This window comes from Suncus etruscus, chromosome 15 (genome assembly GCF_024139225.1).
Source record: "Suncus etruscus isolate mSunEtr1 chromosome 15, mSunEtr1.pri.cur, whole genome shotgun sequence".
Lineage (NCBI taxonomy): Eukaryota > Metazoa > Chordata > Mammalia > Eulipotyphla > Soricidae > Suncus > Suncus etruscus.
This window is the reverse complement of record NC_064862.1, coordinates 76,466,756-76,493,571: the sequence shown is the minus strand read 5'-3', so window position 1 is coordinate 76,493,571 and position 26,816 is coordinate 76,466,756. Positions and strand designations below refer to the sequence as shown.

General features: G+C 47.5%; 1 protein-coding gene across 1 annotated transcript; it reads right to left on the bottom strand.

Moving 5' to 3' along the window:
* Positions 1–398: 398 nt before the first annotated feature.
* KPNA7 (karyopherin subunit alpha 7) lies at positions 399–25,979 on the bottom strand. The gene is made up of 10 exons (XM_049788189.1): positions 25,914–25,979; positions 23,396–23,524; positions 14,857–14,939; positions 14,182–14,450; positions 12,829–12,911; positions 10,300–10,563; positions 8,728–8,961; positions 6,815–6,997; positions 1,047–1,193; positions 399–410 (listed from the first exon to the last, which is right to left on the bottom strand). The coding sequence occupies exons 1-10, from the start codon at positions 25,977–25,979 to the stop codon at positions 399–401; spliced, it is 1,470 nt and encodes a 489-aa protein (XP_049644146.1).
* Positions 25,980–26,816: the final 837 nt, after the last annotated feature.

The window sequence follows — 26,816 nt, the reverse complement described above, 5'->3', positions numbered from 1 at the left end:
GCCAAGGAAGGACCTCAGTTCGATCCCCCGGCGTCCCATATGGTCCCCCCAAGCCAGGGGCAATTTCTGAGCGCTTAGCCAGGAGTAACCCCCTGAGCATCAAATGGGTGTGGCCCGAAAAACAAAAACAAAAAAAAATTGCATTAGTAAGAAAAAAATCGCATAAACATTTGCATACCCCAAACAGAACTGCTCGGGGTGTGCGAATGTTTAATGCGATTTTTTTCTTACTAATGCGATTTTTATTGCGATTATTTGGTAAGCGAATAATCGCGAATACTGCGATATTTGAAGGCTGGTCGCGGGCCACAAAATGTTGTACGGAGGGCCGCAAACGGCCCGCGGGCCGCGAGTTTGAGACCCCTGCCCTCATCTTCCCACTCCTCCCTCACCTCCTCCTAGAGCTGCATCTGCAAGCACCATCACAGACACGAAGGGGTCGTCAATGGCAAAATGATTTTTCTAGAGCTGGGAGGCCCTGTGTTCTGTGTGTTTCTCATTGTAGCCCAGAGATTTTCCTCATTCTCCTCCCCAACCTCCACAAAATGGCAAGTAGGGGGAGAGAGGTAGGAGTAAAATTCTAAACCAGGGGTAGCAGGAGGGGTTTTGGGGAATAATATTTTAGTTTTTGGGCCAAACTCGGCAATGCTCAGGGGACAATGTGGGGTGTCAGGTTGGCTATGTTCAAGGCAAGCCCCCAACCTGCTATACTTGTTCCTTCTTCAAAATAATTTTTGCTTGCTTGGTCTTTGGTTTGGGGGGGGGGCGGTTGTCGGAGGGGGACCCATACCCAGCTGTGCCTAGGGCTTACTCCTGGCTCTATGCTCAGGAATCACTCCTGGTGGACTTGGAAAACAATATGGGGAGAATTTAATGGGGTTAGTGTTGTTTCCAGGAACCAGAAAGCTGATTCCCTAAGTGAGGCGTAGGCCACAGGGATGGAGGGCATAGGCCTAGGATTTCATTCAGTAGTGTGCCCTGCCAGGGGAGGGTGGCCAAAGAGCTACAGGAACAGGGAGCTCACCTTCTATGCCCACTTCACTCACCTCACACAAGTGTCTTTCCACAATGCTGGAAGCAGACAGTGCAATCTGAGGGTTCTCGTGGAGCTGCAAGGCCTCGATTCTGTCAAGGCCCCTGAGTTCCTCAATGAGAAAACACAGTCTCTGCTTCTGAGAAAAGGACCTCGCAGCCTGTGGAGAGGGTGAGGCCCTGAGGACTGACACTAGATGGGAACTGTCCTAGCAGAGCTTCTGCTTAGTCCGACTCCAGAGTGGGAACCTGCTTGTAATTTTCCCAAAATTCCCCCCAAAAGGACAAAACCACATACTGTTGTCTGAAGAAAGTCTTCAAGCAAGCAACTGGTTTCTTAGATATAGCTAACAATAATAATAAAAGGGGGCCACCAGCTCGGTGTCCAGTCCCTCTTCCCCCTACCACCAGCCAGCCAGTCAATGGCCCCAACTGACCCCCAGTTCCGAGATCCACCCACTCTTTATTTATCTCTCAACAGCGCCCCATAGGTCATAGGTGGAACAACAGGCAAACCTTTCATATATAACAATACCACGCACAGTTTCCAGGGCCCAAGTGAGAGCATAGCAGAAAGAGTATTTGCCTTGCATGTGACTGACCTGAGTCTGATTCCCAGCATCCTATATAGTCCTCCTAGCCCGCCAGGAGTGATTTCTGAGCACAGAGTCGGGAATAGCCTCTGAGAACCTCTGGGTATGGCCTCAAGGCAAAACCCTGCACATTCCCTTCCATCTTAGACATGTTCTTTACATATACATTCAGGTTTATTTTAACTGCACAAGAAATTATTTTTCTTTGCAGAACATGCTGTCATTCGTGAGTTGGTCAGCCCTTAGCAGCATCTCCCTTTCTGAGGAAGGGAAGTGGTTTCACACACAGCTTGAAAGGGTGAGCAAGGGGTGCTACATAAGTGAAGAGCTGTGACCTGCATGCACTCTGGAGAACCTTATGAACAGAAGGGCCACTGTAGCAGGTAAGCGGATCCCTGGAATAAATAATCTGGGGAAAGGCTTCTTCCTGCCTGGTGACTGACTCCAACATGGGTATACAGCGGATGAGGCACATAAAACTAGAGAGAAAAATGAAACTTAGAGAAGTGTTTCATCACTATGGTAGGGAGCAAGTAATTGTTATAAGAAACTAAGACAAATGAGCAAATGTTGAAACTAAGAAATATATATTGGTTTTTGAGTCACACCCAGCAGCGCTCAGGGGTTACTCCTGTCTCTACACTCAGAAATTGCTCCTGGCAGGCTCAGGGGACCATATGGGATGCCGGGATTCAAACCACCTACCTTCTGCATGCAAAGCAAATGCCCTACCTCCATGCTATCTCTCTGGCCCCTCAAGAAATATTTTTCTCAATATGGGCAAATTGACTCGTCAAGGCATACAGAAATAATTCAGGTGGGCAGTGATCATCTTGGGTATAATTTGGGGGTACTTTTTGTGATTTTTTTGTTTTTGTTTTTGTTTTTTGTTTTTTTTTCGGGCCACACCCATTTGATGCTCAGGGGTTACTCCTGGCTAAACACTCAGAAATTGCCCCTGGCTTGGGGGACCATATGGGACGCTGGGGGATCGAACCGCGGTCCTTTCTTGGCTAGCGCTTGCAAGGCAGACACCTTACCTCTAGTGCCACCTCGCCGGCCCCAATTTGGGGGTAGTTTGTTCACTAAAGATAAGTTTTCAAGGAACATTAATTTGAGGTGGGGGGGGGCACAAACTAGCAGTACTCAGGGATCACTCCTGGTAGGCTTGAAGGATCAAATGTGGTGCCAGGGACTGAATCTGAGTCAGCCATGAGCTAGACACTCAATTGTACTAATTGGAAAAGAGAGGGGGCTGTTCCCATTTGGGAATGTCTGCAGCAGGAAAGATTTGGAAAATGCCAGTGTTTGACAAGGGATCCCTTGGCAGGGCCAAGCACAGAATAAAAGCAATTCAAGAAGGGAACTTCTTGGGGGGCAGAGAGATATCACAGTGAGTAGGGCATTTGTCTTACATGCGGCGGATCTGGGTTTGATCCTTATCATTTCATATGGTCCCCTGAGTCTTCCAGGAGTGATTTCTGAGCACAGAGCCAGGAGTAACTCCTGTGTGTCATTGTGTGTGGCTCAAAAGGAAAAAAAAAAAAAACCAAAAACGGGGGCTGGAGAGATAGCATGGAGGTAAGGCATTTGCCTTGCATGCAGAAAGTCGGTGGTTTGAATCCTGGCATCCCATGTGGTCCCCTGAGCCTGCCAGGAGTGACCTCTGAGCGTAGAGCCAGGAGTAACCCCTGAGTACTGCCAGGTGTAACCCCAAAAAAAGAAAGGGAAGGGAAGGGGAAGGAAGGGGAGGGAGGGAGGGAGGTTGGGAGGGAGGGAGAGAGGGAGGAAGGGAAAGAAGGAAAGAGAGGAAGGAAGGAAGGAAGGAAGGAAGGAAGGAAGGAAGGAAGGAAGGAAGGAAGGAAGGAAGGAAGGAAGGAAGGAAGGAAGGAAGGAAGGAAGGAAGGAAGGAGAGGAAGGGAGGGAGGAGAGGAAGGGAGGGAGGGAGGGAGGAGAGGAAGGGAGGGAGGGAGGAGAGGAAGGGAGGGAGGGAGGAGAGGAAGGGAGGGAGGGAGGAGAGGAAGGGAGGGAGGGAGGAGAGGAAGGGAGGGAGGGAGGAGAGGAAGGGAGGGAGGGAGAGAGGGAGAGAGGGAGGGAGGGAGGAGAGGGAGGGAGGGAGGAGAGGGAGGGAGGGAGGAGAGGAAGGGAGGGAGGGAGAGAGGGAGGGAGGGAGGAGAAGAGAGGAGGAGGAGAAGAGAGGAGGAGGAAGAAGAAGAGGAGGAAATGGAAGAGGAAGAAGAGGAGGAAGAGGAGGAGGAAGAGGAGGAGGAAGAGGAGGAGAAAGAGGAGGAGGATGAGGAGGAGGATGAGGAGGAGGAAGAGGAGGAGGAGGGAAAGTCAGGGACAAAATCTGAAGAAGTGAAAGTGTGGCACATTATACATTTTCAACTCAGCAGCAGATCTGGGAAAACTGGAGAGGAAAGCTATTCAGAGTTTGGGAATAGTTATTGTCCAAGCCACTCCCCTAAAGGAGACTGAGGGACCGTTAGGTCACACTGTGAGCTGCAGAGCCTGCCGGGGAGGTCTTAGCCCTGACACCCTCTTGTGCTTGACATAGATCCAAGAGAAGAATTGGTCTGAAACAGGACTGGGCTGGTTACTGAGAGGAACAAGGATAAGAGATGGCCCAAGAGCCCTAAGATGGGTCTTGGATCCTTAAAGAGTAACAAGTAGCCTGAAGTTACCTCAAAGCCCCACATCTACTTCTGCTTCCCACTTTGAAACTCTGCCAGTTTTTCCTGTTGTTGGGCCACTCCCAGCATAACTGGGTCGCAAACTCAGTGTCTCAGGCATGCAAAGCTCAGCCACAGCCCTGGCCCCTCCCAGCCCACTGTGTTTTCCCATATCGTGTGCTCTGTCTCTGTTAATGGGGGTTCCTGCCCATCAGATGGACATTTGCCCTGGCTCTCCAAAGGAAGCCAATGAAGATCAGGGTCTGTAACCCACAAATGTGTGTGAACATGTGTGTGCCCACTTTTGTCTATGGGTTGCTGATGCTTTAGTTTTGATCTCTGCAGTGTCCTCCAAGTTTTCAGTCAGGTTGGGCTGTGTTTCAAGCCGGTACCTGACTCCTTTCTTTCTGAAGTTATAGGAAATGGATGACTCTTATAAGGAAGTCCCTGGAGTTTGTTCAAAATGCTTCAGTTGCTTAGAGAAGGCCCTTAGCCAAGATCTTCTAACCAGCTTCCAAGATGGACCCAGGTGATCTGTGTGGAATGGGGCAAGCTGCAGAACCAATAGGACTCTGTGCAAATTATCTTTGGGACTAGGGCCTAGCAAAGTTTCCATTTTGCTTTCCTGCACACTCCCCAATAAAAGAAATGATGGTCTAAATCACTCTAAATAAAGGTATACTCTGTGCACGAAGGAAATTGTTTGCATCTACTGCAGTAATAGGCCCTGAAAAAGTAAAAGTGGGGGGCCAGAGAGATAGTACAGGAGTTAGGGTGCTTGCCTTGCCAACAGCTGATGTCAGTTCCTTCCCAACACTACATATGATCCCTTAAGCACTTAGAGGAATAACCCCAGAGTATGGAGTCAAGTAAAGCCTAAGCATAGCCCAATGTGATCCAAAAAATAGGAGGGAAGTACAATTGAGTCATAATTATGTAAAGGACTTGGACAATTCATGCCAATAACTGTTTTGTTTTGAGCCACACGTGGTGATTCTCAGAGATTACTTCTAGCTCCATGCTCAGAGATCACTCATACAGATGTGGTGACAGATTTAGAGACCATATGAGGAGCTGGGAATCAAAGTTGGATCAATTGTGTGCAAGGCAAGTGCTCTTCCACTATAATATCTCTCGAGCCCCATTATTTTTGTGATTTAATTTGTTTTTTGTGACTTACTTTGTGTTTTTTTTTTTTTTGTTCGTTGTTTTTTGTTTTGGGGCCACACCCAGTGACACAGCGGTGAGAGTAACCCGCTCAGGGGTTACTCCTGGCTATGTGCTCAAAAATCCCTCCTAGCTTGGAGGACCATATGGGATGCTCGGGAATCGAACTGCTGTCCTTCCTAGGTTAGTGCTTGCAAGGCAAATGCCCTACCACTTGTGCCACTGCTCCGGCCCTTGGTGTGACTTATTTTGGAAGCCACTATTGGCTATTGGCTAGAACTTTTTCTTATGTATATTTTCTTAAGTATCTAGATCTGGGGCCGGGCGGTGGCGCTGGAGGTAAGGTGCCTGCCTTGCCTGCGCTAGCCTAGGACGGACCTCGGTTCGATCCCCTGGCGTCCCATATGGTCCCCCAAGAAGCCAGGAGCAACTTCTGAGCGCATAGCCAGAAGTAACCCCTGAGCGTCACAGGGTGTGGCCCAAAAACCAAAAAAAAAAAAAAAGTATCTAGATCCCCAGTAGTAAGGACTACACACTAAGAGGTACATTATTCTCAGCTCAAGGTTAGTAATATATATTTTTTTGTTTTTTGGATCACACCTGGCAGCGCTCAGGGGTTACTCCTGGCTCTATGCTCAGAAATCACTCCTGGCAGGCTCGGGGGACCATCTGGGATGCCGGGATGCGAACCACTGTCCTTCTGCCTGCAAAGCAAATGCCTTACCTCCATGCTATCTCTCTGGCCCCAAGGTTAGTAATATTTAAGACAATTACTTGTCATGTTAATTTTACCATTAAAAAAAGGAAAATTTGGGCCCGGAGAGATAGCACAGCAGCATTTGCCTTGCAAGCAGTCGATCCAGGACCAAAGGTGGTTGGTTCGAATCCCGGTGTCCCACATGGTCCCCTGTGCCTGCCAGGAGCTATTTCTGAGCAGACAGCCAGGAGTAACCCCTGAGCACCGCCGGGTGTGACCCAAAAATCAAAAAAAAAAAAAAAGGAAAATTCAACTTTGCTTTTTTGGGTGACTCTGCTCAGAAGAAGCTGACTGCCATGATGTGAGGACACACAAGTATTCCAGTGGAGAGGGCCACAGGCCCAGATAGAATGCTAGGTCCATGACACAGTCACCTTGGAAGTGGACCCTCTTGATGCAAGAAGGCAGAGATGCCTTCTTTGCTTCTCTGACTTCACCATTGAGCTGAGAAAATGATGGTGTTGAACTTGGTCTCAGTTCATCCCAGAGGATGTGTGAAAATGGAGGGCAGGTGAGGGCTATGAGAGCTGCATTCAGTGTTTCCGAGTTCAAGGCTACCACGTTGAGAAACCTACCTGTGCACATCAGCTCACCTGGAAGATGTAAGAGAGGATGTTGAGGATAACGAGAATGATTTTGTTATCGTGGATGGTGAGGAGATTCACCAGAGGCTGCAGGATACCAGCCTGGATCAGATGGATCAGTTGCTCCACAGTACTCCCGGTTGTGAAGTTAGCTATGGTCAAGATAGCCTCCTTCTGGACTCCATACTCGCCCTGCCAGAGAAAATATTTACATCCCTCTCAGTCCACGTGTACTCAGCACAGAGATGCTATTTCAATACCAGAAACTGGGCAGTAGGAAGCATCGCAGCCATCAGCCCAAATGAGAATCAGGGAGCCATTCTTTGAGAAGCCGAAGCAGGCACTCCCATCACGAGGTCTCAGAAAGAGAAACTGAGGCCCAAGAGACTCATTCTCTTCAGTTACAGGAAATGTGAACCCTACTTCTACCAGCCCAAGAAACACAGCTTGTGTCTTGCGGTATTTAGAAATTCAGCTTGTGGGCCCGGAGAGATAGCACAGCGGCGTTTGCCTTGCAAGCAGCCGATCCAGGACCAAAGGTGGTTGGTTCGAATCCCAGTGTCCCATATGGTCCCCCGTGCCTGCCAGGAGCTATTTCTGAGCAGACAGCCAGGAGTAACCCCTGAGCACTGCTGGGTGTGGCCCAAAAAACAAAAAAAAAAAAAAAACAAAAAAAAGAAATTCCGCTTGTGTCTTGCGGTATCCATAGCAGAAAGGCCTCTGACTATTCTGACCCAGGAAAGCAGTGAATGACAAGCTTAACAAATGCCAAAGTCAAATTCACAAACACGAGCCTGGTCACTGCACTCTCCTGAAAGAGAAAGTACCTCACATCTGCGAGCTGTGCTTTGCTTGGAAAGATTCGAGTACTTACTCACTGTTCCTTCCACGCCTGAGCAGGAGCCATTCTCATCATGGGGCTGGGAAAACTATGTTATCATATTAAAATAAAATGTAAAGCCAAAGGGCCAGAGAGATATAGCACAGCAGTAGGGAGCTTGCCTTGCACGTGGCCTACCTAGGACAAACCTGAGTTAGATTCCCGGCATCTCATATGGTCCCCCAAGCCTGCCAGGAGTGATTTCTGAATGCAGAGCCAGAAGTAACCCCTGAGTGTCACTGAGTGTGACCCCCCCCCAAAAAAAAAAAAAGTAAAATCAACTATACAACAGATGGCTATGAGCTGCTCCATGATCAGGGCCTGGATTCCTATTAGAGGCTAAGACTTGTGCCATTGAGATTTCAGTGGTATCTACTAACACAGCTAACACAGTGCCATAATTTGTGTTGCACACCTGGAAATTCACCAACCAAACCAATCAGAATCAACCCCGGTAGGTTCTCTATATCCACCTCTACTACCCTACCTCCACCCCCAATTCAAGATCACTACTCCTGACTCAATTCACAGAATAGGGAGTTTATCCATTAAAAGAATAAATTCAAAAATCAAAGTGATTTAAAAAAAAAAAGTTGTTCCGAGAGCAGGAAGTGGCGATCAGGAGGGAGGAGGGAGCTTGGTTATATTTCAGTATGGAGATCTGGATTTTCCTTGAATGTTAGTACCTTAATCATGGGATTCCCCACATCTGAGGAGATCATTCTCCCTCCTTCCTACACCATATAACCTGATACACTTTTCCTCTTGGCAAGGAGATAGCGTGTTTTTTTCTTACTACATAGACATAAGCCGCTATTGCCACCTCATCTAAACTGGATATTTGAGCTAAAAGGTTCCCTTTGGTCAAGAAGAATGCAAATTCTAAGTTCTCCAGACTTCTAAAGTTCTCCAAAATGGAATGCTCCTTCCTTTCCACTCCCCCACAGAGTTAGTAACTGAATATTTGTGTTGCTGTGCTGGAGCCCTCAGTTTTCACAACTCCTGGGAGATTGATCCAATTGGGCATCGCAGGCCCACTTACGTTCTTCAGCAGTGACACCAGGAGTGGCAGAATGTCATAGGAGATAAGCTGCTGGATGTGCTGGCTAGGCCCAGCAGCCACGTTGCTCAGGGCCCAGGCTGCTTCCTTCTGGATGGAGGATTTGGGGTGCCTGAGGAGCTGGGGTAGCACACTTAGCATGCCAGCATCGATGGCCATCTGGGTCTGATGGTCCGTGCCTGTGACAATGTTTCCCACCGTGCGCAGGGAGGGGGTCTGTAAGAATAGTCACATAACAGGCACAATTACTGCTGTGAAAAAAGCCAAGATCTCAGGTGTGTGGACTGCATCTATGTCCATAGTCCTTATCAGTGGACAGCTCCCAAGGCCACTCACAAGGTCAGAGGGATGAGCCCCACTGGGAGATGGAAGGACTGAAATCATGCTGCTTGCTTCCTGTGCTGAGAATTGCTCTGTTCAGTGCAATGCTTATAGGGAGAAATATCTACCTGATTAATATGTACTGATCTTCTGTGTCATATCTAACTGCAGGAATGTCATCCTAATGGCAGTATGGGGTAGACAGACACCCCCCTACCTTTAATATCCCTCAGTAATGAGAATTCTTAGGATTGGTTAGTGATGGATTCAAAACAACAACCTAGGAGAGTTCACTGAGGGTTTATTTGAGTTCTTCTGCCACTGTCACCAAAGCCCTAGCACGGAACGTTGGCCCTCCTAGAGCTTTCCTGTCCAGTTCAGCCAGGGGAGAAGTGAAAAACTCTGGGCCAACCACAGTGATGTCAGGACACCCACAGACCCAGGAGGACAATCTGAAGAAGCTGCCCACACACCTTCCAGTGCTCAGCATGATTCCTTTTTCACCCACCCTCTGTGGAACAGACACGAGAACTTATGGGCTACTGCCAGCTCCATGCTTAGGGGTGTCATTTATGAAGCTGCTTGGAGAACCGTGGGTGCTGGGGATCAAAGCCATACATGCTTTTCAGCATGTATTCCAGTCCTCTCAGATCTCCTCCAGCCCAGAAATCCTATTTCTGTGTAAGTTTTACAATAACACACACAGGGACCTCTCCCCCTCCTATCCATGTGGTTTATGCCAGCTTGTTAAAGTCTATACACTCAGAGCACTGGAAGAAAGGTAAAAAAAAAATTTTAATATCTCATTGAGTGGAGGATAAGCCATTTTAATTTGATGCTTTTCAATAATCTATAATTAGCACAAGAAAAAACTAATTGATTGATACCCACTAGGATTTGAGATAAAAATAGATTTAAGGGGCCAGAGAAATAGTCCTTGCTATACTGATAGTTGATCCCAGTTCAACCTCGGCATTACATATGAACCCTGCCTCATGTACCACCAGAAGTGATCCCAGAGCACTGAGCTAGAAGCAAGCCCTGCAGTTGTGCTACAACTGCAACAATAGATTCAAGTGACTAGAAAGGAGCTGAGACCAAGGAAATGCCTCAGATAAGCTCTGCTCTAGGAGGAGGGTTTGAGAATCTCTGGCAGTTTTGAGTTGGGGAGAACAGAGTAGAGGTTGCAGACTTTAGAGGTCCTTAGGGACCCAGAGAACTGGGGCTTCTTACCAAGACATTGAGTTCCGGGCTGGTCATGAGCTCCACCAGCCTGGGCAGGACCCCTAGGTCCACCACTTGGCTGATGCGCTGGTTGGAACTGTCAGTGAGGTAGGACAGGGCCCAGGAGGCGTCCGAGTGTACTTCAGGGTCTTGGTGCTGGAGGAGCTGGGAGAGGGTGGGCAGTATTTGCTTCACAGCCATATCACATGGGTATGGGTCCTTGTTCCGGCACAAGTTGGACAGGGTCCAGGTGATGATCCGCAGAAATGGAACCTAGAACCCGGAGACTGCCCCAGGATCTGGCACAGAGAGACACCAACCACAGCAGGCTGGCTGCCCTCTTCAATATTATCAACTCGAGCTTCACAGAGGAATTTATTCTAGAAAGCAGTGTATGCTAGGAAGCTGGAGAATGAGCTGGAGGTTCCAGGCTCAAACGTTTGATGGTGCTTTTCTAATAGTCATCACTTCTCCATCTCTCTACTCAATTGATAACAATTTCACAGCAAAACCAAGAAGGAGCAGACATCATTTGATCTTCCCATTGATCTACCATCCTGTTATCTAGCACCATAAGCTACATAACAGGAGGGAGGATCAAAACCCGCCTACGGATTCCTTTTTGCTTATAGTCTCAATCTTTCCCAGGCAAATCCTCACTTTCACTCTACAGAGCCTTCTGAAAGGAATTTCTACCGTCACAGTCTACCTATGACTCCCCTTTGCCATTCAACCCTGTCTAGGTTGGTTTTGCACCTCATTACCCAACAGTTTTGGTAACATGCTCGGCTCCTTCCAAGTCACCAAATCTAGCAACTCTAGTGAGAATGCTACTCTGAGGCTGCAGACAGGCAATGCCTGTGCTTTTCCAGGGAACTCTAACCTCACTTCCCCATGCCCTTTGTTTGAGACATCTGTGCCACCAAACAATTTCCTGCTGCCAAAAGGGCTGTTTCTTCCCAGCAGGCTATCCAGGCTGTGCCTTGACCTCTAAATGTCAGTACCCGCAGGCGTTGGTTCCGGACTCTCCTTCCCCCTCTAGGTCAGGGGGTGGGAAGCTATTTTCTGGAAGGAGCCTGACCATACAACACATTTCTCCTTTTCTAGAGGCCAGATGGGCTGTGACTCTACCCCATCCTAATCTTGTAATGCCGAAAGTCCTGTCAAGGCTGTACCAATGGAGACTGCTGGTCAGGTTGACTTCTCTGCCCCAGTCTTAGCATGTATCACTTGGCTGGATGGTACATGTGTGCAACATAGACCCATGTGTCCAGCATCCTCCCCAGCTGTGGGTCCTTACACACAAACCCCTATACTTAGGCTCCGGCTTGCTGGGCCTCCCCTGCCACCTTCTTTGCTTATTTTTGCCTCCTGAGTATAGTGAAGCTCAGAGACTAGCTGCACCCCCATCCCTCTGCTCAAACCAACACCAGCAACCAAGAGGAGGGTTCTTCTGAAACACGTGCACTCACTTCCTGATGAAACTCTCCAAAGGAACCCCGGGACCACCAGGATGACTTCAAAGGCCCTTCCTCTAGCTCTCTCCATTCCTCTGGACCAGGCTGGCCTTTCTGTCCACTGCCCATATCAGGACTTCTCCCACTTGGGGGCTTGGCACTTATCTCCTTGGCTTTTGGCAACTATGCTCCCATTCCATTTTGGGGAAAGGGAAAATGAAACACTTAGTGGTACTCAGAAGTTACTCCAGGCTCTGTGCTCAGAAGACCATATGTGGATTGAACTGTGGTATACTGTATGTAAGGCAATTGCCTAAACCCTGTGCCCCTCCACCTCCAACCTTGAGGCAAATCTTTGGGGTTTTTTTGGGATTTTTCTGTGGGGAGGTCACACCCAGTAGCGCTCAAGGATTACTCCTGGCTCTATGCTCAGAAATCACTCCTGGCAGGCTCGGGGACCATATGGAATGCCGGGATTTGAACCACCGACCTTCTGCTATCTCTGCAGCCCTGAGGCAAATCTTTAAATCAAAGTTAATCCCTAAACCAGAGGCTGCTCTACTTCTGGCACATGTCACGCTTTAAATCTAGAACCTCTGTGGGTCTAAGAACAGTCATTAATTCACTCTGCAACTGAGAAACTGAGTTTGGTCAGCTTTGCAGCAATGCAAGCTTTGGGAAACTTTCACAGCAGACCACAGAGAACAGAGCAGCAGCAGTCTCTACTCAGATGCTCAGTCCATGTCCTGTTCCTAACTGCCATCCTAAGCCGCTGCCACATTATTTAGAAGTGATTTGAAAGAATGTGTCCCTATTTACCATTTTCAGACACTTGCTCCATAGCTAGATTGTCTAATTTAAAGATACTCATTGGTCAGATCTAGAGCAATAGTACGGTGGGGAGGATATTTGCCTTGTACACAGCCAACCCAATTCCCGGCACCCCATACCATTCCAAGAGCCTTGCAAGAAGTAAACCCTGAGTTCAAAGTCAGGTGTAAGTCCTGAACACAGCTAAGGCCTCAAAAGCACTAAGCACTGTGGCCCCCAAACAAAACCATCACAACAGAAAGATACTTACTGGTGTGGTGGGTGAGACCAGAGAAAGCAGATGGGGAACTGCATTGCTGGAGATGACAATGTCCCTGAAGGTTGGGCCATCCCCTACAGCAGACAAGCATAGGGTATTCAAGTGAACAGAGAGCCAGGAAGAGGGGGGAAATAACTGATCTTTTCGGGTTTTTTTTTTTTTTTTTTTTGGTTTTTGGGCCACACCCTGTGAGGCTCAGGGGTTACTCCTGGCTATGCGCTCAGAAGTTGCTCCTGGCTTCTTGGGGGACCATATGGGACGCCGGGGGATCGAACCGCGGTCCGTCCTAGGTTAGCGCAGGCAAGGCAGGCACCTTACCTCCAGCGCCACCGCCCGGCCCCTCTTTTGAATCAGACCTGCACTGCTCAGGAGCTATTCCCAGCTTGGTGCTGGGGACCCAGGTGACACCAGGAATCAAATCAAGGGCCTCTAGCAAGGCAAAGACTCGAACCACCACACAAGGGCTAAGGGTTTACTCCAAACTTTGCACTCAGAAATTGCTCCGGACAGGCTCAGGGGGCCATATGGGATGCCAAGGAAGAAACCCGGGTCTGTCCTGGATTGGCAGCATGCAAGGCAAAGGCACTACCACTGTACTATTGCTCTGGTAGTAAGGTCCCCAAATATATTCTTAGGATTGAATGTTTTGCTATCATTCAGTCTTACTATCCTTGTGCAGAACACAGATAAACAACTCCTAGCAGTGCAAAGGCAGACAAAGAGTTGTGGTACTGAGGACTGAACACAGGCTCTTGCCCATGCGAGCTCTGGGCTCTACTACCTGAGCCACATCCTGGTGGTGAAAGCTGAAGCTAAGAGGGGACTTGTACCACAAGCTAATACAACTTTGTGGAAATGTTTTTGACAATTGTCACTGGAAGGAGAGGTCTTCAAGGACCCTGGATTATATAAGGGTCTGTCAATAAGCATGGACCAAAAAACATATTTTGTTTCTGGAGCCATGAAGGCCACAAGCCACAAAGTCCTCAGATATCCCCAGGTGGCCTGTGGCTTTGGAAGGCACTATCACATTCTTAGGTTTCAGCATCAATGTTTTCACCTCAGAAGTTGACTAAATGGGGCTGGAGAGATAGCATGAAGGTAAGGCATTTGCCTTGCATGTAGAAGGATGGTGGTTCGAATCCCAGCATCCCATATAGTCCCCCGAGCCTGCCAGGGGCGATTTCTGAGCGTAGAGCTGGAAGTAATCCCTGAGCGATGCCGGGTGTGACCCCCCCCCAAAAAAAAAACCCAAAACAAAACAAGAAGTTAACTAACTCTCACGACATGCAGAACCCTCACCCCAGTCCCCCATTTCCGTACACCTGAAAGGGATGGTCTCACCTGCTATATTTCCAAGTGCCCATACTGCCTGTTTGCACACAGTCATGTTGGGGGAGGAAAGGAGCGCCACCAGGGGCAGGATGGCGCCCCCATTCACTACAGCTCGGGTCTGCTCCGAAGTCCCCGAGGCGATGTTGGTCAGGGCCCAGGCTGCCTCAAACTGCAGGGATGGGTAGAGTGAGGATTTGAGGAACTCGACCAACCGTGGAATCAGGCCCGCATCCACCACCAGCTTCAGGGGAGGGTTTTTCTCTCGGGAGAGCATTTTTCTTTGGGGTGGGAGGGAGAGAGAGAGAGAGAGAAGAAAAACAAATCAAGTCATGAGAGGCAAAGGTAGAAAGCTCCTCCTGTTCATGTTTCTTGGGTTTCCAAAAGCAAAGGAAGCTACTTGGATGGCACTTGGCTACCACCAAGCTACCTCTCCCTTCAGGGTTTATCTATGAGTGGAGGTTTCTGCCAAGGCCAGTAGAAATTAAGCAATTCATCTCTGACAACTCGGTGCATAGCTTAAGCTGTTCTCAAGGACAGTAAAGCAATCACTGACTCTCTCATTTCTTAGGGCCCAGACTCAGCATGGGCCGTGTGGACTTTCCATTCCACCAGCACCGAGAAGCCTAGCAGACCCTGGAGCTCACTCAAGAGTGCAGAGCTCTAGCAAGCAAAGGCCACAGATACCTGATTGCCTGGGTGGCCTGTAAACAGAGGTCTGGATCGGAGGTGTTGATATTGCTGATGATTTCCGTTAGGGACAGGCTCGTCTGCAGGAGAGACAAAGGAAACCAGGAGTGATCCCATCTAGCCAGTCTAGCAGTCACCCACCCCACTTGAACATGGTGCCCATCCCACACGTCGGGCAACAATTAAGGGGAGTAAACACATTTTTTTTCTCTTTGTTTTGTTTTTGGTCCACATCCAGTGGTGTTCAGGGATCACTCCTGGTAGGCTCTGGGGACCATATGGGATGCAGGGAATTGAACCCAGGCCAGCCATATCTCCCTACCTGCTGTGCTGTCGTCTCTCCAGCCCTCAGCCCTCAAAGAGCATTTGCTGATCTCAGAAATCTGTGGGCACTTTCTCAGTGCTCTGGGGGTGGGGACATTCCTATCCCCTCATGGAGGAATCCCCTGTATCTTTATTCCACAAACAATTTAATAGTGGTTGCTGGTAAAAAGGGAAGGATAAAGACCCCAATTTTTCTTCCATAAAAGCATATTGATGGTGGCCTCAATATGCTCTTCACCATCTCCTCCCTACAAAAAAGAAACAGAAAACTAAGAGCCTAATAGCCAAGAGGAGGAGGAGGAATGTGTGTTTTCTCCTACAGCACTTTATTCCCAGAAAATTATTTGGCCCATTCAGAAAATTCCATTGTAAGCTTCTCTCTGTCTTGGACTCAGCTCACTTACTGCAAAAAGTCCTCATTCAGCTCCTCCACTTAGGGGAAATTGAGGTTGTTCGTTGGAGTAACCAGTTTTTTTTGTTGTTGTTGTTGTTGATTTTTCTTGTTTTTTGAGTCATACCCAGCAGCGCTCAGGGGTTACTCCTGGCTCTAAGCTCAGGAATCGCTCCTGGCAGGTTCAGGGGACTATATGGGATGACGGGACTCGAACCACTGTCCTTCTGCATGCAAGGCAAGTGCCTTACCTCCATGCTATCACTCTGGCCCTGGAGTAACCAGTTTTTACTTTATTCAGGATAATTCTTTCCATGTGCTTGTCCCACTGGAGTAGGAAGCACCTCTGGATTGGCCCCCTGCCCGTACCTGCTCTCCACCATAGGGGTGGTTCTACTCTTCCCAATAAAGACCTCAGGTCAGAGAGACTTCTGGTTTTTGATCTCACAATTAGCCTGTCTGCCTTCTGGTACTCTTTGCCTATTTGCAGATAGCTTATGGTGGAAGTCCCTGAACCTGTTTTATCTCCCTAATCTTGTGTGGGTTATTTCTTGCATGGGCGTTGCTTCCAGACCCACATTCCCAATTCCCTCTAGGATTGAGGCATGAGGCTTCCCCTACAGAGTGTGTGTGTGTGTGTGTGTGTGTGTGTGTGTGTGTGTGTGCGCGCGCGCGTGCGCGCGCATGGGTGAGTCAGGGTGTAGGGGGTGATGGATAAGTTTAGGAGCAAACAATAGACTAAAAAATTGGGGCCCGGAGAGATAGCACAGCGGCGTTTGCCTTGCAAGCAGCTGATCCAGGACCAAAGGTGGTTGGTTCGAATCCCGGTGTCCCATATGGTCCCCCGTGCCTGCCAGGAGCTATTTCTGAGCAGACAGCCAGGAGTAACCCCTGAGCACCGCCGGGTGTGGCCCAAAAAAAACAAACAAACAAAAAAAAAACAATGAAAAAGAAAGAGCTAGAGGAGATGTTCATGGGGGCTTTGAGAGAATTGACATTTAGTGGATGGAAGAGGACAAGTTCAGGGCTATGGATAAATGGCTTTGGATGGCTTCTTCACAAAGAAAGAAGGTGTTGTGCTCTCCCCTTGGTTAACTTTGAGGCTCTGTGTGAGCAGAAAGTATAGATTTCGGCAGGTTGTCCATGATCAGGCTGAGGATTAAAGACATATCCCCAAGTATACACAGAGCTTCTTGACAAAGGGTAGAGGATATTTTTTCCCATTGTAAAAGTCTAAGAATATTAACTGAGCAGAGAATTCAATGATCACATACAACAAAGAATACAGATTGTATAAAAAAAATTAGCTCAAAAGTCATTGAAGAAGCAACCAAAATTAGTAACTGAGGGCAAATGGGAATCTGATATCCAAGGCTGTACACTATTTAAAAAGAGTCTGTTGTCAATAAAGAACTTATAAACAACGTAAGGAAATAAGAAAATGTGGTCAGACATACTAGGGGAAAAGCAAACAATAGAAAGTTTTCCTGAGTCCATATGTTAGACTTAGTTGACAAAGACTTGAAATATGCTCAAAGAACTAGAGGAAACTAGGACTAAAGAACTTTAGGAAAGTGGAGGAAAGGAGTCTCACCAAATGAGAATATTGTTAGAGAGACAGAAGCCAATTAAAGAAACCCAATAAAAATTCTGGTATATAAAATCCTTTGAATGACAAAATTTAATTACCAAAATAAAAAACACATTAATGGGGCTCAAGAGTAGATATGAGTTGGGGCCGGAGAGATAGCATGGTGGTGGGGCATTTGCCTTGCATACAGAAGAATGGTGGTTCAAATCTCAGCATCCCGTATGGTCTCCCGAGCCTGCCAGGAGTGATTTCTAAGTGTAGAGCCAGGAGTAACCCCTGAGCGCTGACAGGTGTGACCCAAAACAAAAAAACAAAAACAGCAGCAACAACAACAAAAAGTATATATGAATGGACAAAATATACAGTAAGTGAACATTAAGCATAGGTCAGTTAAAATTATCCAAATAAAAGAAAATAGACCATCTTAAAATTTGAAGCCTTTTTGCTACAGGGGGGCCTGAGGTATAGGGGTTAAGGTATAGACATTGCATGCAGCTGACCCAAGTTCTATATTCTGCATTACATGATCCTCCAAACCCTCTGAAGGTCTCACAAGCACCACTGGATGGCCCTGGTAGTCCCTGGCACCACAGGTGCCAAGCATCACTACAGCTTTGGGGCTCACAATGAGCCAAAAATTTAAAAAAACAAAAATTTAAAAAAGGGCCAGAGAGGGCCCGTAGAGATAGCACAGCAGTGTCTGCCTTGCAAGCAGCCGATCCAGGACCTAAGGTGGTTGGTTCAAATCCTGGTGTCCCATATGGTCATATGCCAGGAGCTATTTCTGAGCAGACAGCCAGGAGTAACCCCTGAGCACCGCCAGGTGTGGCCCAGAAACCAAAAAAGAAAAAAGAGGGGCCGGAGAGATAGCATGGAGGTAAGGCGTTTGCCTTTCATGCAGAAGGTCATCGGTTCAAATCCCGGCGTCCCATATGGTCCCCCGTGCCTGCCAGGAGCAATTTCTGAGCATGGAGCCAGGAGTAACCCCCGAGCACTGCCGGGTGTGACCCAAAAAAAAAAAAACCAAAAAAAAAAAAAAAGAAAAAAGAAAAAAAAAGGGGGCCAGAGAGATAGCACAGCAGTAGCGTGTTTGCCTTGCATGCAGCCAATCCAAGACAAACCCGGGTTCAATTCCCAGCATCTCATATAGTCCCCGAGCCTGCCAGGCATGATTTTTGAGTGCAGAGTTAGAGTAACCCCTGACTGCTGCTGGATATGGCCCAAAAACAAACAAAAAAATGTTAAAGAAAAATTATATCTGTATTTAAAGGTTTACTTTTATTAAGAAAATAAAAATTTTTGAGCTGGAGAGATAGCATGGAAGTAGGGCCTTGCATGCAGAAGGACAGTGGTTCAAATCCTGGCATTCCATATGGTTCCCCGAGCCTGCCAGGATTGATTTCTGAGCCTAGAGCCAGGAGTAACCCCTGAGTGCTGCCGGGGGTGAGCCAAAAACTAAAAACCAAAAATAGTCGGAGAGATGGCATGGAGGTAAGGCGTTTGCCTTGCATGCAGAAGGTCAGTAGTTCGAATTCCAGCATCCCATATGGTCCTCTGAGCCTGCCAGGAACGATTTCTAAGCATAGAGCCAGGAGTAAACCGTGAGCACTGCCGGGTATGACCCAAAAGTAAAATAAATAAATGAATGAATGAATAAATAAATAAATAAATAAATAAATAAATAAATAAATAAATAAATAGGGCCCGGAGTGATAGCACAGCAGCGTTTGCCTTGCAAGCAGCCGATCCAGGACCAAAGGTGGTTGGTTCGAATCCCGGTGTCCCATATGGTCCCCCATGCCTGCCAAGAGCTATTTCTGAGCAGACAGCCAGGCGTAACCCCTGAGCAATGCTGGTGTGGCCCAGAAACAAAAACAAAACAAACAAACAAAAAAAAACCAAAAAAACAAAAAAATAAATAAAAGAAAATAAAAATTCAATCCACAAATAGAAAATATTTGTAGGGGCTGAAGATATAGCACAGCAGTGTTTGCCCTGCAGCCTATGCAGGACCTAAGGTGGTTTGTTCGAATCCCGGTGTCCCATATGGTCCCCCAGGCCTGCCAGGAGCTATTTCTGAGCAGATAGCCAGGAGCAACCCCTGAGCACCGCTGGGTGTGGTCCCAAAACAAAGCAAAACAAAACAAAACAAAAAGAAAATATTTGTAAATGAGTAGAACAAACTCTTTAGTCAACAACAACAAAAAAATCTTGATTAAAAAATGGAGAGGGTGAGGCCGACGAGGTGGTGCTAGAGGTAAGGTGTCTGCCTTGCAAGCGCTAGCCAAAGAAGGACCTCGGGACTGTGGTTCAATCCCCGGCGTTCCATATGGTCCCCCCAAGCCAGGGGCGATTTCTGAGCGTTTAGCCAGAAGTAACCCCTGAGCATCAAATGGGTGTGGCCCAAAAAAAAACAAAAAACAAAAAAATGGAGAGGGGCCAGACAGCATGGAGGCAAGGTGTCTGCCTCTTATCTGGAAGGATGATAGTTCAAATCCTGGAATCCCATATGGTCCCCCGAGCCTGCCAGGAGCAATTTCTGAGTGTAGTGCCAGAAATAACCCGAGTGCTGCCAGGTGTGACCCAAAAACAAAAACAAAAACAAAAAGGAGAAAAGGCCAAAGAGATGGCATGGAGGTAGGCTGTTTGCCTTGCATGCAGAAGGATGGTGGAGGTAAGGCATTTGCCTTGCCTGCAGAAGAATGGTGGTTCAAATCCCGGCATCCCATATGGTGTTTCAAGCCTTCCAGAAGCGATTTCTGAGCGTAGAGCCAGGAGTAACCCCTGAATGCTGACGGGTGTGACCCAAAAACCAAAATAATAATTAATAATAATAATAATAATAAATTAAATTAAAAAATGGAGAAAGGATTTGTATACACATTTTTTCAAAAGATACACAAATAACAAATAATCATGTGAAATGAAAATCACCATTAGATTAGGAAAGCATCAAAATCACAACATTAGGGAGAGATAGCACAGCAGTGTTTGCCTTGCAAGCAGCAGATCCAGGACCAAAGGTGGTGGGTTCGAATCCCAGTGCCTCATATGGTCCCCCGTGCCTGCCAGGAGCTATTTCTGAGCAGACAGCCAGGAGTGACCCCTGAGCAACGCCAGGTGTGCCCCCCCCAAAAAAAATCACAACATTATAGCTTTTTATACCCACAACAACAGTTCATCTGGCAATCAGCACAAGGGTCACCGAGAGCTGGTCTGTGGCCCTGAGCTTGGACAGATCCCTGACCTCAGGGGTTAAGAAGAATTTCAGACCCCATAACAGCAGAAGAACAGTAAGAACAATAAGACACACAAGGGGGTGGTTCTTCAGAAAGCAGATGGTAGTACATTTGTTTCTGGTTGTTAATAAATATAAAAATTTGAAGTGTAGGGCCAGAGAGATAGCATGAAGGTAAGGTGTTTGCCTTGCATGCAGAAGAAATGTGGTTTGAGTCCAGGCATCCCATATGGTCCCCAGGGCCTGTTGGGGGTGATTTCTGAGTGTAGAGCCAGGAGTAGCCCCTGAGCGCTGCCGGGTGTGACCAAAAAAAAAATTAAAAAAAATTGAGGGGTGGGGGTTGGAGAGATAGCACAGCGGTGTTTGTCTTGCAAGCAGCTGATCCAGGACCTAAGGTGGTTGGTTCGAATCCCAGCGTCCCATATGGTCCCCTGTGCCTGCCAGGAGCTATTTCTGTGCAGATAGCTAAGAGTAACCCCTGAGCGCCACTGGGTGTGGCCCAAAAACCAAAAAAAAATGTTTTTTCTCAATATTGACAAATTGGCAAATTGACTCATCAAGGCATGCAGAAATAATTCAGGTGGGCAGTGATCATTTTGGGTATAAAAGAAAATTGAGGGGTCAGAGAGATGGCATGGAGGTAGAGCATTTGCCTTACATGCAGAAGGACAGTGGTTTGAATCCTGGCATCCCATATGGTCTGTCCCCCAACTCTTCCAAGAGTGTTTTCTGAGCATAGAGCCAGGAGTAGCCTCTGAGCACTGCCATGTGTGACCCAAAAACAAACAAAATAAACAAAAAAAATTGAAGTGTAAAAAAAATCATAATAAAAAAATTGAAGTGTAATGCCTTAGAGTTCTGGGAGTTAGAAATTCAAGCTTAGTTCACTGAGCTCTAGTTCAGGGACTGGGCAATGCTGGAACTCCTGGAAGTTCTAAAGGAAAAAGAGGTTTCCTCGTCTAGTTGGCTTCCAACAGGCCACCTGTGTCCTGAGCTTGTGACCCTTCTCTCATCTTAAAAGCAAACCACTCACCTCCACTTCCCTCCCTCTGTTCTGTGAACCAACCACTACAACAACTATTTTGGCTACACTGGGAACACCCAGACAGTCCAAATAAACCTCATCCCTCAAGGTCCTTAAGTAAATCACATCTGCAGCATCTCTTCTTATATAAAATAGCAGCCTCAGGTTCTGGAGATTAACTGCTGGCAATTCCTCAAAGATGTACTTCTGAGTTGTAGACAAGCACAGAATTAGCCCAATGACCCTAGGTTTATAATATTCTCAAGAGAATTTAAAACTTGTCTGTATTGATGTGCCCCCCCCACAATTCAAGACCACACAAAAACTTGTATGCACATTTATAGGTGCATTAGTCACTGAGTCCCCAAAAGTGTCCCAAATGACAAATGGATAAACGAAAGGTGACATTTCTGTATGATAATGCATGTCTGCCATCAAAGGAATGAAGCTCTGACATGTAACAATACAATTAAGCCTTAAAACATGGTGAGCCAAGCAACAGAAAGCCCACAAAGGCAGACCATATACCATGACTCCACTCAGAGAAAATGGTTACAACAGGGGATGCCCTAGGGACAGAAGGGCAGATACCTGATGGCCAGGAGGAAGGAGGGGGAAGTCACTACTTAAAGAGGCTGATTGTTTGTTTGGTTTTGGTTTTGGGGCCACACCCCCGGTGCTCAGGGGTTACTCCTGGCTGTCTGCTCAGAAATAGCTCCTGGCAGGCACGGGGACTGTATGGGACACCGGGATTCTAACCAACCACCTTTGGTCCTGGATCGGCTGCTTGCAAAGCAAATGTGCTGTGCTATCTCTCTGGGCCCAAGAGACTGATTGTTTTTTATTTTCTTTTACTGTCACATCCAACAGTGCTCAGGGTACTCCTGATTCTGTGCTCAGGAATCACTCTTGAAAGGGCTCAGGTGTAGGGGGGAATCAGATCGGGTGCTGAGAATGGAGTCTGAGTTATGTAGCTGTGTGCAAGGAAAGTGCCCTACACACTCTATTATCATTCTCTTCTCTCTCTCCTCCCCTCTCTTCCCACCTCTCTATCTTTATCCTGACTTTCTATTTGAAGTGATGTTGACTATGTTCTGAAATCTGACCATGATTGACTATTTTGGTTTTATTTGGGGGGGGGCACACCCTGCAGGGCTTACTCCTGACTGCTCTTAGGTCACACCCAGTGTTGCTCAGAGGACCACATAGGATACCATGGAATCAAACCCAGAACAAGCCTGGGGATCTTGAATCCCTTAACATACAACACTCTTTAATCCTGGTTGAACTTTGGGAAGGAATATGCTACTTGAGAAGCCAAAGCAAGCATCTTTCTCTTCACAGTTCTGTTCCATGGCCTTAGGTAAGGAGCACTTGGGAGGAGTGAAGTCCAGAGTCCATGCAGAAAACAACCCTGGCCATCCCCTGGGCTAACTGGGGGACAGACTTACCTAATTAAACTGGACCACTTCCTATCCTCTAAGAGCAGCCACAGGCACTATATGCCAGAAGCTGAGGTAAGACACATATGTAGCTCAGAAAAGGCTCTGTGCTCTGGGAACTGCATGAAGGAACCTCACACACACAACCCAATCAGCATATTTCAGAAAAGATTCAAATAATACTCCCTTCCTGGAGACTAACTGATTAAGGTGGATGGGAAGGACTTCATAATATATCTGAGCAGGAAATCAGAGAAAACTTTTTGCCCCTGTCTTCCTGTTTCTAGTGAAGCCACACTTCCTCCATTCCTTATGAGAATACACTGATCCCGTGGCCTCTCCCACAAAGGTAACAATCTCTCAGTTTCTGACAATACCTGTTATGGTCTCACCATGTCCCTCTATGGCTTTCTTGAAAGACCCTGGACTCAAATTCACCAATTCTGGATCATCTGGCCCTTTTCCAGTCAGAGAAATTTAGGACATCTTTACACACAATGCCTCTAAACAAAAGATCCCAGCATACCCCTCTAGAAGGACCTTTGGAAGCCGGGTCAAGGGAGAAGGGGGTGATGTTCCTTCTCTTCAAGACCTGCTCATCCTTCTTGGCCTTCCGGAGCTCCAAGCTGACTGCTATCCGCTGCTGACGCCTGGTCTACAGGGAAGAAAACAGAGACACTGAGCTGAAAAAAACTGGGGGTGGTGGTTGGGTCTTGGAGCACACATTTCAAGGCACTCCACTTGGCTTGTCCAGATGCAATGGGCCAAAAAGGGTACAATTTCATGGCCTTGAAATGGCCCCAGCTTAACACTCCCAGCATTTTCTGGCCACACCAAATCTAGGACAGCCAAACTTTGCTCCCAGATAAAAGGAAGCTCTGGGGCACCCCTGACAATTCAGGATTCCCCTTCATCTCTGGGGCTGATAGCTTCTGGAGAGTAGCCTGGGACTTTAACTATGGAACAAGGAACTGGGAAGAGGAACCAGGCCCACGGTCCCTCACCACTGTTCTGCTGTTCTCTGGGATGGAATCAGGCTGTAGAGACATCTCAGCCCCAATCCAATCCCAAGAGTTTCAGATGAACACCAGGCTGGAGGTGTCTGTATGAAAAAGACTCCTTTTGTCTCCTCTCAAGCAAAATCCAGACTCCACAGTACTAGGAGCCCTGGGGAAAGGATCCTTCCTCTGTGAGTAGATGAGATTTAGGCTGAAGACTAGCTCAAAGAAAGCCAACAGAATTTAGATGCTACTGAGTCCTTCAAATATTCTATTCCAGTTTTAAAAATAAGGCAATTTAGGAGCCAGAGAGAGAGAGCGTGCTCAGAGGTAAGGCACTTGTCTTACAAATGGGTGATGTGGTTCCTTCCCAGCAGCACTTAGGTCCCCTGAGCACTGCCACATGTGGCCATCAAACCAAAGCTTGGGAGCCTGTCTGATGAGCACGAGGCCCCAAGTTCAGTGCCCAGCACTTGGCCCCCTGAGGACTGCCAGTAGAGCCTAAGGGATCACAGCCACCCAAGTCTAAACATCAGGCCCACACAGGACCAAGTCTCACTGGAACAGGCCACCAGATCCCAAGAACAGATGGAAAGAGTCTCCCAAATTTTCTTTTAAAGACACTTGCGTGTCACCCAACAAGGTGGGACATTGTGGGTCTTCCAAGGTTTCTGAGTTGCATTGTACCTTCCTCCTTAAATGGATTCTCCTCATGTAGTTTCACCCATTTCACTTCACTTCTTTTGCTCCCCCATCTCCTTTAGAGGAAAACCCCCTTTATTCAAACTGGTTTTGTTTAGATTTTCTTTTGGTTTTTGGGCCACACCAGGCAGTGCTCAGGGTTACTCCTGGTTTGGCACTCAGAAATCACTCCTGGCAGGCTTGGAACACAAATGGGATGTTGGGGATCGAACCTGGGTCTGTCCCATGTTGGCCAAGTGCAAGGCAATGCCCTACTGCTATGCTATCACTCTGGCCACTCAAACTGGTTTTCTTTCATCTGTGGTAGTGTTTGGAGGTCATTCTAACAGTGGTAGGGGGACCATGTGGTGCTGGATATCAAACCCAGGGCTCCTATGTACAAAGCATATGCTCTACCATTTGCTCTCCCAATCCCCCCATCTGCCCAGGATAGTACCCCGTTAGCATACCCCTCATCCTTTGAGTCCCATGCTGCAACCTTTGAGTCCCAAGGTGCAGCCAGTCTTGTATAATGTGCTGGTCAAAAAGACGTAGACACAGGACAGAGAACCTTTGGTTTTATTTTTGGTTTTGAGCCACACCAGTAGTGCTCAAGGCTTATTCCTGGCTCTGCACTCAGGAATCACTTCTGGTGGTATTTGGGGAACCATATAGAGAGCCAGAGATTAAATTTGTGTCAGCTACATACAAGGCAAACTGCTGTGATATATAGTTCTGACTTAGGACAGAAAACTCTGAGAGCAGAGAACTGGAGTCAGACCTTGAGTGTGGGTGTGGTACTGGGGGCCTCATGCTCATGTCAGCACCATGAGCTCTTAGCTCCCATCCTCCCATGTTATCAGGAAAATCAATGGACCAAGAAATCAAATCATCATCCAGCCAGTATTCATACCTTTCCTCATCTTTTAAAATAAATGTTTAGGAGCCGAAGTGATAGCACAGCAATAGGGTGTTTGCCTTGCATGTGGCCAAACCGGGAGGACCCAGGGTTGATTCCTAGCACTCTATATGGTCTTCTGAGCCTGCCAGGAGCAATTTCTGAGTGTAGAGCCAGGTGTAACCCCCGAGAGTTGCTGGGTGTGGCCCAAAAACAAAAAATAAAATAAATTAAATTTTTAACTGAATCACCATGAAAAAGTTACAAAGTTGGGTTTCAGTCATATAATGTCCAGCACCCCATCCTTCACAAGAGTACATTTCCTGCCACCAATGTTCTCAGTTTGCTTCCCACCCTTATTTTTTTTCCTAATAATCATGATTGTCATGTCAATGCTGATTGCCACTCGCATGTCTGCACACCCCTTTGCAGCCATGCACCGTATTAGACCGGGGCTGTGTACTCACCGATGCATCTTTGCCCCGGTACTTGAATTTCTTCAGCCTCTCCTCTGGAACATCTAGAGCTGGCATATTGGCCAGAGGAAGTAAGTCACCTGCAGTCAGATAATCATGCAGGGGTCTGCAGCACCCAGCGCAGGAGGTGCTCAGCTCCCACATTCTAGACTCTCAATGGCTGAAAGTTCCAAGTGCCATAGACTCAGGGGTCTGGACAGGGTTGGGGAGGCACCCAAAAAGGTTCCAGAAGGAAGATGGCTCCTCCCATACCCACTCCACCATTGTACTCACTCAGGATGGTCTCAAGCATGACCTACTCCTGCACCCTTGGTCTTTGTGTAACTGCCTACCTGTCTCCTCCACCCAAAATTTTCCACTACATTGAGTGGAACCAACTCCCAACTGTTCTTGCTACTTCCACTCTAATTTCCTCTAATTTTTCTCTACCAATGCTGTGGGATCTTTTCAAGAAGCTAGTTTTCCTGCTTATAAAGCCCATGCTGGCTACACATTGATCTGAGCAGAAAGTTCATTCTTTGGGGCTGGAACGATAACACAGCGAGCAAGTTATTTGCCTTGCACACAGCCAAACCTGGGTTCCATCCACATATGGTCCTCTGAGCCTGCCAGGCATGATTTCTGAGCTCAGAGCCAGGAATAACCCCTGAACATTGGTGGGCCCCAGAACCAAAAATAAGAGGAAGTTTATCCCCCTCTCTCTCATGTTCACCATGCAAGAGCAGGTCCTAGCCCAGCTCATCTCCATCCATTCTTTCCTAATTATGGATCTAAGTTTCAGGGCCTGAGCAATAGTACAGCAGGGAGGGCACTAGCCTTGCATGCTGTGACCAAATTGATTTCTATTCCCGGTATCCTGTATGGTTCCCTGAGCCCTACAGTAGTAATTTCTGA